At 49.1% G+C, this 11,226-nt stretch overlaps 1 protein-coding gene across 1 annotated transcript; it reads left to right on the forward strand.

Annotated features, from left to right (window-relative positions):
* Nucleotides 1-6,446: 6,446 nt before the first annotated feature.
* Nucleotides 6,447-10,737, forward strand: FOXG1 (forkhead box G1). The gene is made up of 2 exons (XM_007180845.2): nucleotides 6,447-7,050; nucleotides 8,156-10,737. The coding sequence occupies exon 2, from the start codon at nucleotides 8,362-8,364 to the stop codon at nucleotides 9,817-9,819; it is 1,458 nt and encodes a 485-aa protein (XP_007180907.2). The 5' UTR covers nucleotides 6,447-7,050; nucleotides 8,156-8,361; the 3' UTR covers nucleotides 9,820-10,737.
* Nucleotides 10,738-11,226: the final 489 nt, after the last annotated feature.

Raw genomic sequence — 11,226 nt, forward strand, 5'->3', positions numbered from 1 at the left:
TGCTAAAGATACTCTAAGCACTTTTTCAAGTAAATCTCGGTGTGTAATCAATAGCATGTGCATATATATATATAAATAGGGAAAGGGAACCACTTCTAATCAATGGGGGAAATAGTGGGAATCACGCCTGATTCCAGACTTCTTTAAAATCTAGTGTCTCCCACCCTCCGATTGCTTTGTGGTCCGGACTTCGAACTTATTCCGGGAAAACCTGCGGGCCCCGTTTAGTGTTCCGGAGAGCAGACACTCAGCCCAGCTGGGGCCGTTCTTTTGTCTTCTGGGGTGCTTCCTCTAAGGCCAGAGGATAGACTGCCTGGGCAGTGATCCCAGCGCGGGGTGCAGCCCGCGGGCGGCCGCGGGCATTTGCATTGGGGCAGCGCCGAAGCGAGCCCCGCGCCCCTCAGCTCCGTCCGAGGCAACGCAGCAGCCTCACAAGGCTGCTCTCCAAGAAGCCGGGCTATATCAGTGATTCCACATCCTTGTGGCCTCATCTATCTTATCTAACAAGTTCACGCTCCAGGAGAAAAGAAAAGGGTGAGAAAAAAAAAAAAGATCTTCACCGCGGTGATTCATAGTTCACACGCTCCGGAGCCAAACTTGCCGACTCGGCTTTCTTCCTGAACGTTACTTTCTCTCCTGAGTGCCTTAGGACAAGCTCAGAAGAAAGATACTAAAATTGGTAAACAAGAACCTACCTAGGATTGTTTTTAAAATAAAAGTGACCCCCCCACTACCTTTGTTGTAGTTTCTGAAACGGAAGAGTAGGGTTGTTTTGTTTGCACATTATAGCGGTAATTTGTTCCTGAAGCCATCCTGCATCTAGCATACCCTGGCCGCTCCTCTCCTCCCTGCCTTCGGCTCCTTCCAAAGGGCAGGAGAGAAATAGGGGTATAACTGCTCTCCCCCACTGGGTCCAACACCCCTTCTATGTAATTGAATATTCAAATTAACTTCACCTACACGCACCCCAATCTTTTCACTCTGAGCTGTGCTTTATACAAATAATAAGCTTAAAACCTTTGACTGGGCTCTTTTTTTCCACGTTCACTGTGGCAGATGACCTCTTAGCCTAAAAATATTGATCTGTATGCGTGCATCCGGCGTGATGTGCAAACACGAGACATCTGGGCTGAAAAGGTAACTCTAAGAGGGGTAAATCCGGAAATAAAACCTAAAAGCAAGTCCTCCAGCAGGACTGCGCTGGGCAGGCGCGAGCGACAAAGGAGCGCGGGGTAGGCGCGCGGGTGCTAGCGGGCAGGAGCGGCGCGCAGGCCCCGGGAGCCCGGATTCCGTGATGCTCCTCGCCGGGAACCGTCGCCGTTACAGCCTCGAGGGGTTAGCGAGGGAGGGAGATGATCAGGACCTTTTTCGAAACGCTGCTCCAACATATTTTCCACTGCTTCAAGTTGGAGGGGGAGGGGAAGACCTACAGGAACTGCAGTTCGAGAGTGAGGAGGCAGGTGGGTATGAGACAGACACGAAGTAAAAACTGGCTCATTGGTTTGTCCACTTGGGTTTTTAGAAAGGAAGCGGATGTATTCGATTAGTAAATAGTTTACTTTGTCTTATGCGACTTTTCAAATGCGAAGGGGGACTTTGGGGTGGAAGGGTCTCTGCTTGCCTCCTGGCCTGCTCACCCCAGCGCAGGCAGCTTTCTCCCTCGTCATTCCTGACGACCATCAGTGGGTGCGAGCATTGTCTAAAACATACTATCAATCTTCTCTATTGTTCGGGGCTCTTCGTGTACTTTTAACTATTGAGAGGGTGGGTGACTGGTTCAGAGCTGACCGTCCTAATAATTGTCACTAAGCCGCACCGCTTCATCTTTCCTCACAACGACTGGAGTTTGGGGGGCCTTTTGGAATGGTGCTTTAGAATAGAGGAAACTCGATGCCCCACATTCTCCAAAGAGTGCTGTTAGCATTTCCCAAAGTAGATTATTCGGTTTCTTAGGGGAAATCAAATTGAAGTTCCAACTAATTAAGGAGAACAGGGATGGGATAGTAAGGAGCTCGAACTCTAGGAGACCAGCATTTTGAGGCCTGTAAGTTCTTCTTTCAGGCTGATATATACTTATGAAGTCATGTTTTCCCCCTCTTTCCATGTCCCGCTGGTGAAATATCCAAGGTAGCATTGTCTTGTGTGCTGACTTTTGCCAACTCTCACTTCCTCCCTTTTCAGATAGACTCAAGGGTTAAATATAAGGACCTGAGAACTAGCTTCCGTCATTCCCGTTTACCATCACCCCTTCCACTCTTTGTCCCTTTAGCATTTCCTGACCCCTCTAAAGGATGGGCTGCACCATTTCCTAGGGCTTCTAGAGGAAAACAAGAAATTGGCCTCTCAGGGCACGATTGCCCGAAAGGTGTGGGACTATTTCTCCTAATTGGATCAGGTCAAAAAACGGAACGGGCCTGCCCTCACACTATCAGGGACTCAACTCCCTCTGCAAATTGTCCACCGTCAAAGATGCCAAGCGTGCTGGCAAATAACAGGAAACATGTAAAAGACTACTGGACATTTTATATTTACAAGAGATGTGCAGAGTGTTCGACTGAGAGGTTGTTCAGAGAGACTTTTTAAAGGTCCTTCAACCCTGGGGTGGTAATATTTCCTCATGGATTTCTCCACGCCTGGCTCTCTGTGGGGTAATATTGGAAAGAAGCTTCTCCCAAGTGTATTTTGTTGCAGGTCTCAAGACGATTCCTTTGGATAAGTATGTGCTTGCCTTCAGAGAGCTTGGAAGCTTTCTGGCAGAGTCACAGAAACCTGCCTGGGGTGTCCCAGGGTCTCTATCCAGACCTCCTCTTCCTTCTCTTCTTCTTCTTTATTAAAAAATTTTTTTTTAACTTTGGACTTTCTCGCTTCCGAAGTGGTTCCCCAGCTTATACAAGTTAAACATTTCGACTCTCAAATACGAGGCTCTCCCATGAATTTTTTTTTCTCGAAGTTCTCAAGCAAAATTGCCGGTGCCACAATGTTATGATGGAAGGATGCTGAAATGACAGGCCTAGTAGACGCTTGTCTTAATCATCGGCTTCTTAATTTAGTTTTAGTGAGGTGTGTGAGTGTGTATATGTATGTGTGTGTGTGTTTGTGGTGTGCGCGTGCACGTGTGCGCGCCCCTGGGGATATTGAGGGTGTGCGCGCGTGCTCTAAGAGCAGCCGCTTGACAACCTGCAGCTCCTTAATGAGTGACGAGGCAAGGCTGCGGCAGAAAAGTAACACTTCCCTGGTGTGAAGACCTCTTACTGAGAAGTTTAGTTCACTACTGTTCTCGCAAACCTAATCGTATAACCTGTAACCAAAACCCACAGAACAAGGATACAACACACTAAAGGGTAACTTACAATCACTAAATGTTAGCACCATTACCTGCTGTTAAGAAGGGATTAAGGACGAGTTGGCTTCAGCGAGAGCAGACCTTGATAGTCACAGGATCTCTGGAAATACCTGGATGCCTCCGCAAGGGTTCCGCTCACTCACAAACGTCACAGGGTCAGGGACTCCCCTTGCATCTGCAGGAAGAGAGCTTTACCCAGAGCCTGGCGCTGGGCGCCGCTCCAAGGACACCCTATCCAGGGAGCGGAGAGCAGGGTGGATTTTAGGCAAAAATGGCTCACCCTCCTTTAACCAGCAGGTAACAAGGAAAAAAGCAGCAAGGCACCGACCAAAAGCGGGAAATAGGCCCTAAGGAAGACTCAATGTAGCACCACCAGATGGAGAAACTAAATGTGCTGCTCCCTGCAGTTGGCTGTGGGGCCTTGGCTATTAATTAAAACTAGAGACGGAATAATCTAATTCATTTCCCAAGGAATTCTTCCATTGGAACTGCTCACTCTTTACAAGGCCTGTCCTCTTTTGGGGGGTGAAAGGGGGAGGCAGACAGAGGAGAAGTTTACCATTATATATCCCAGAAAATTACATTTGCTCTGACTTAGGCTTTGACGTTAACAGTGTACATTTATAGATCTATGTGTTTGAGAGATCAAGATTAAGCTGATGATGAGACAATATTAAAGTGATAAAGAATTTTTTCAGATCTGAGACCACCGGATGCCCTCTGTCTTCTGAAGGTAATCACAGAGACTGAACGAGGTGGAAATACAGAGTTAGGGCTTCTTGTGTTTAGGAAAGAGGCCTGAGGTGGATGTGGGCAGTCGTTCAAATCCAATTTGCACCCAAATTGGCCGGTAGGATATACAAAGCTCCATCCAGGGACTTTCAACTTGCACAATACTCTGTCCAAGAGCCCCCTCCCCCTCCATTTCATCTAGTAGCAGTTCTAGAAAGAAGCCACTGCTGAGACAAATGTGGGCTGCTGAGTAAACAGTGCATGTTTTGTTGAACAAGCCCATATATATATATATATATATATATATGTGTGTGTGTGTGTGTGTGTGTGTGTGTGTATACATATATATATCACTCTATCTCACCATAAAGTCTAATTAAAATTATTAAAAGGAATTCAAACTCACCTCCCCCCCAAATTGCAAATAACCTTTGTCATTAGGGAGAATATATCTTTAATATGATTAAACTGGAATCTATTTATTCCTACACAAATATCCTATTTTAAGACTTGCATCCATGCAATCCTTAAAATAATATAACACATTTTTTAATTTGCATGCAAAACATTTTCCCAGTCAATATAAGCTCCTGGCACATAAAATCAGATTATTCCAGCTCTCATTAGCAGACCCCAGTTTTTGCTATTTGAAAGTAAACAGAAGAAAAACTTATTTTCACCTGCTAAAATTTTATGCAGGATTACAAAAACAATGAACACTCAGCTTTGACCTAAGAAACACCTTAAAACATTAACAATTCATCAGTCAGTGCTGGTGTTGTATTCAAGGAGTGCTCCTCCAGTTTGCTGCTGAGCTTGGATTTGAATAAAATGTCCAATGTTAACAAACAATACCCACGTTTGGCACTTTGTGTATTAAATTGATCAAACAGATTTTAGGAGGCACAATGCACAATTTGTACAGACCTGATTGAGTTAATATAATATCAGCAAATTTTACATCGAAATGATTCTGTTTCTTTTCTTTGTGTTTAAAACCAGCACAGATTACAAATTTTAATGATCTGAAAATGTTTGGTATACAAAATCATGCTTATTTCAGTATTAGCAAAAACACAAGAAATTTTTCAACACAAACACCCAGCTGTGTCTATTTTAAAAGCAGTTCAATGACAGCTTGCACTTATGAGCATGCAATCAGCTAATTTCGCTTTTTTTTCTTCTGTGTTAATCAACACTTTCCTTCCTGCATATCAGAGTACAAATAGTATAGTTACTCCACATCAGTAAATGTTTACGTAACCTGTCCTTTCCCAAGAATCCGGTTACACCGAATCATTTCACGCTAGACCGACTACGAAAACGTACCGGGCCGTCCACCTCAGAGGGAGCCCTTGTGTGCCATTATAAGTGGTGATGAGAAGGGGGGCTGTGGGGGGAGAAATGGGGAGGAGTAGGTGGAGGAATGGAGTGAGGGAGTGGAATAGAAGGAGAAGAGGGGTGGGGGGAGTGAGGGGGGGAGGCGGGAAGAGGGGAGGAGGCAGGAATGCGAGTTGAGGAAAAGTAGGAATAACAGGCCTGGGGAGGGGAGAAGAGTGGGAGGAGGAAAAGTGAGCAGAAAGAGGAAGGCCCACAGATCTCTCCAGCCGAGTCCGCAAAACCCATGAGCTCACCCGGCTCTGTAAGAAATCCGGAGCTTAGAAGTCAAAGTCTGGGGCCATGTCACCACCAACGGCGATCGCTGGAACCCTTGAATTTTCCCACATGTAAATATAGTTTGTTTTAAAGTAAGGACTTATGTAGAAATAGGGAGAAGACACACACATACAGTGAATGGATAGTTGAGGTCAGTCCAATGTGCAAAGCTCCCTTATGGCATTCCTAATAGATCCATATTTTTAAATCATTATCTATTTATAATTGTCTATTATTCTCTTCAGAGTTTATTCTCTCTCATAATTTCAAGGTGGGGGTGGGATGGGGAGAGTGGAATAACTCCCTATTAACCTGAGTATTCATCAATTGCATTCTTTATATTAGAATTGAAATTTAACATCATACATAAGCACCGCTTTTTCGTTTTCATAAATACCAAATCTGTCAGATAATTTCAGAGTTTATCAAGACGAAGAAAGGTTTACATTTTATGATTATTTACCTTACAGAGTGAAAAGGTGCTTTTCATTTATGCTTCTCCTCCACCTCCCTCTTCTCTCAGGCTACATCCTCCGTAAAATGTGGTATGTTTCGTGCCCATGTGGGATAAAACAGCCTTTGATCAGTATGCCCTGCACCAAATTCCAATCCCTGGGAAATGCTGGGCCTTAGCCCTGCCCCTGGCCACGGGATTCCTTTAAAGCCCCCGAATCACAATCTCCCCACTCACTTCCACCCTCAACCGAACCTTCCCAGTCCTAACGCCCAAGAAGCTGGAATTGTGGGACCCACGTTCCCAAGGCTCCTAGGCGCCTACAAGCAGCATTCAGGATGGGAGAGGGCCGGCTGAAGCATGCGGTTATTTCAGAATTAAGGCCCGCACAAATTAAAAGCATTTGAGAAACGGAAAGAAAAAGAAAAGAGGGAGTGAAAATAGGAAGGCTTAAAAAAAACCCGGAAAGAAATAGACGCCCACCCTTATTTTCCCTCCAATGTCAACAAGCAAAATGAAAACATTTCCAGGGTGATAGCTCGCGGCTACTCGCTTCCAATTAGGATTAGAAGCTGAGGAGAAGCTGGAGCGGCGAGGAGAAAACGGCACCGAGTCACCCAGAGCATGAGCGAAGGTCTGGAGCGGGAGAGAAGGGGAAGGAAGAGACGCACATAGAGAGCATGTGTTACCTGGTTTATTTCGAGATTGTTGGGTATTGTTTTCTCTCTGAGCACCCCTCATTTCGGAAGGCCATCAAACGCGCCCACCACTGAGCCGCCCTCGCCCGCCGCCGCAGCGCCGGGAGACCCAGGCCTGGCTTCCCGGCGGCGCCCGAGCTGGCCGCCGCCCGAGCCGCAGGAACCGAGTAAGTAACCCCTGTTTGGCCCCGCGCTCGCCAGCCCACTTCCTCCTCCTCATCCCTTCATTTCCAAACCTCTGCCGGACCCTCCTCCCCCAAGGTATAGGAGACCCTCCCTCCCACGCCAGAGGTGGGCCTTCCCTCCCCAACCCTCCGAAACCTCGGAGGAGTGTTACCTACGAGGGGCACAGTTTTCCTACGGGCTCCGAAATGCCGGACCCGGGCCTGCAAGGCCGACTCAGGAAAGTAGTGCCTCGCCTCTCCCTCTTCCATTTCCTGCCCTCTCCCTGCACTCCCACTCTTCTCTCCACCACCGCTGCCGCCGCCGCCGCCCCCGCTTTGAAACATAAAATTGGATACAAACTTTAATCAATAAGGACAAATATTGACGCTCAAACGAAAATGACCCAATACATGAGAAGGAAGCCGGAAATGTGAGATATTTGCCCTAAGAGGGGGATTTCGGTTGAGCAGACCCGCGGGGTACAACGGGTGGAGGGGGCGCAGAGAAGGGCCGCGGCGCAGCGTGCTCCCACCGGCGTATCCCTACGCGGCTCCGCGCGGCCGCGAGGCCGAGGCCCGCGAAGAGGGGGAGGTGAGCGCCCGAGGGGGCGGGAGCCGGAGGGCGGGGCGGGGTGGGGCGGGGTGGGTGGGCCCGGACCCGCCGATTGGTCGACGGCAGGAGAGACGCTCCCGCACGCCGCCGGCTCTGATTGGCCCAGCGGCAGGAAAGGTTAAACCAAAAATTTTTTTACAGCCCTAGTGTGCGCCTGTAGCTCGGAAAATTAATTGTGGCTATAGCCGCCTCGATCGCTGTCTCCCCATCCTCGCCGCGGCCGCTCCGGGACGCGCCCGCCCGCCGCCCGGCTCTCCCCCCCTTTGGGCTGCTGCTGCTGCTGCTGCTGCTGCTGTGACTGCTGCTGCGAGAGGAGGAGGAGGAGGAGGAGGAGGAGGAGGAGGAAGCAGCGGGGGGGGGAGCGGGGGGTGGGGGGGAGACCAAGAAGTAGAGTTGGGAGCGAGGGAGCTTCACCCCCGGGGCGGTGGTTGTTTCTTTTTTTCTCTCTCTTTCTTTTTTTCTTTCCCCCCTTTTTTTTTTCTTCTAATTCCTGAGGGGTGGTTGCTGCTCTTGCTACATGACTTGCCAGCGCCGGAGCCTGCGGTCCAACTGCGCTGCTGCCGAAGCGCTCAGTGCCGCCGCCGCCGCCGCCCGCGCAGCCCGCGCCCCGTTCGGCACCCACCGGTCGCCGCCGCCCGCTGCTCCGCTGCCCCGCTCCCGCGCCGCCGCCGCCGCCGCCGTTTCCCCCCGACGACTGGGTGATGCTGGACATGGGAGATAGGAAAGAGGTGAAAATGATCCCCAAGTCCTCGTTCAGCATCAACAGCCTGGTGCCAGAGGCGGTCCAGAACGACAACCACCACGCGAGCCACGGCCACCACAACAGCCACCACCCCCAGCACCACCACCACCACCACCACCACCACCACCACCCGCCGCCGCCCGCCCCGCAACCGCCGCCGCCGCCGCCACAGCAGCAACCGCCGCCGCCGCCGCCGCCGCCCCCGGCACGGGGCGCCCCGGCCGCCGACGACGACAAGGGCCCCCAGCAGCTGCTGCTCCCGCCGCCGCCGCCGCCGCCCCCGGCCGCCGCCCTGGACGGGGCCAAAGCGGACGGGCTGGGCGGCAAGGGCGAGCCGGGCGGCGGGCCCGGGGAGCTGGCGCCCGTCGGGCCGGACGAGAAAGAGAAGGGCGCCGGCGCCGGGGGGGAGGAGAAGAAGGGGGCGGGCGAGGGCGGCAAGGACGGGGAGGGGGGCAAGGAGGGCGAGAAGAAGAACGGCAAGTACGAGAAGCCGCCGTTCAGCTACAACGCGCTCATCATGATGGCCATCCGGCAGAGCCCCGAGAAGCGGCTCACGCTCAATGGCATCTACGAGTTCATCATGAAGAACTTCCCCTACTACCGCGAGAACAAGCAGGGCTGGCAGAACTCCATTCGCCACAACCTGTCCCTCAACAAGTGCTTCGTGAAGGTGCCGCGCCACTATGACGACCCGGGCAAGGGCAACTACTGGATGCTGGATCCCTCGAGCGACGACGTGTTCATCGGTGGCACCACGGGCAAGCTGCGGCGCCGCTCCACCACGTCGCGGGCCAAGCTGGCCTTCAAGCGCGGGGCGCGCCTCACCTCCACCGGCCTCACCTTCATGGACCGCGCCGGCTCCCTCTACTGGCCCATGTCGCCCTTCCTGTCCCTGCACCACCCCCGCGCCAGCAGCACTTTGAGTTACAACGGCACCACGTCGGCCTACCCCAGCCACCCCATGCCCTACAGCTCCGTGTTGACTCAGAACTCGCTGGGCAACAACCACTCCTTCTCCACAGCCAACGGCCTGAGCGTGGACCGTCTGGTCAACGGGGAGATCCCGTACGCCACGCACCACCTCACGGCCGCCGCGCTCGCCGCCTCGGTGCCCTGCGGCCTGTCGGTGCCCTGCTCCGGGACCTACTCCCTCAACCCCTGCTCGGTCAACCTGCTCGCGGGCCAGACCAGTTACTTTTTCCCCCACGTCCCGCACCCGTCAATGACTTCGCAGAGCAGCACGTCCATGAGCGCCCGGGCCGCGTCCTCGTCCACGTCTCCGCAGGCCCCCTCGACCCTGCCCTGTGAGTCTTTAAGACCCTCTTTGCCAAGTTTCACGACGGGACTGTCCGGGGGACTGTCTGATTATTTCACACATCAAAATCAGGGGTCTTCTTCCAACCCTTTAATACATTAACATCCCTGGGACCAGACTGTAAGTGAACGTTTTACACACATTTGCATTGTAAATGATAATTAAAAAATAAGTCCAGGTATTTTTTATTAAGCCCCCCCCCCGCATTTCTGTACGTTTGTTCAGTCTTAGGGTTGTTTATTATTCTAACAAGGTGTGGAGTGTCAGCGAGGTGCAATGTGGGGAGAATACATTGTAGAATATAAGGTTTGGAAGTCAAAATTATAGTAGAATGTGTATCTAAATAGTGACTGCTTTGCCATTTCATTCAAACCTGACAAGTCTGTCCTTAAGAGCCGCCAGATTTCCATGTGTGCAGTATTATAAATTATCATGGATCTTTATGGTGGATGCAGACATTGAGAACAGCCTAAATTATGGGGAGAGTTTAAAAATGTTAAACTGTAATTTGTATTTAAGAAGCATTCGTAGTAAAGGTACCCAAGAAATTATTTTGGCCATTTATTGTTTTGTTTTTTCTTTTTAAAAAACCTGGTTTTTTTTCTTTTGTTTACTTTTAGACCAAAGATTGGGTTCTAGAAAATGCACTTGGTATACTATTAAAAAAAAAAAAGAAAAAAAAAGAAAGTTGTTTCAGTTGGCAGCACTGCCTATTCAAATGAATCGGAGAATCGGAAGGGGACAAAATTAATGATTGCCTTCAGTTTGTGTTGTGTATATTTTGATGTATGTGGTCACTAACAGGTCACTTTTATTTTTTCTAAATGTAGTGAAATGTTAATACCTATTGTACTTATAGGTAAACCTTGCAAATATGTAACCTGTGTTGCGCAGATGCCGCATAAATTTGAGTGATTGTTAATGTTGTCTTAAAATTTCTTGATTGTGATACTGTGGTCATATGCCCGTGTTTGTCACTTACAAAAATGTTTACTATGAACACACAGAAATAAAAAAATAGGCTAAATTCATATATATCTTGATACTTTTGTCTCTTTTATTAAGTAGAGCTAATTTTTGAAAGACCATTAAAAGTTCTAGGGAATTCAAAGGCTTTTTAAGCCAACTAAAATTTAGACTGCTCCTTTCATTTGAACTAAGACTTTTAAAATGAAAATAATACTTTTTCCATTGTGGAGTCAAATTTTACAAGGAGCAGGCTATTTAATAAACGCTAGCTTTAAACAAAATATAGGCTTTTCAGCTGATATCTTTAAGTTTCTGTAGATATACAGCAAAAAGAGATTATTTAATTTTATGTGCATAGGTATTTACCTTGTGTTTATTTTCAAATCAGTTGATCGAATGCTTTTTATATATTTTGTTTCAGGTATCTTGTTTATAGCACTTGGCAAATTATAAATAAGTATATGTATATGGTTAGATAGAAGTGAATATAATGCACACATATGTAATATATATATATATATATATATATAGACACACAGA

Source organism: Balaenoptera acutorostrata, chromosome 3 (assembly GCF_949987535.1).
Source record: "Balaenoptera acutorostrata chromosome 3, mBalAcu1.1, whole genome shotgun sequence".
Lineage (NCBI taxonomy): Eukaryota > Metazoa > Chordata > Mammalia > Artiodactyla > Balaenopteridae > Balaenoptera > Balaenoptera acutorostrata.

Bases quoted from the DNA above. Each gene is read 5' to 3' on its own strand.
- FOXG1 (XM_007180845.2), top strand. From the start codon at position 8,362: ATGCTGGACATGGGAGATAGGAAAGAGGTGAAAATGATCCCCAAGTCC.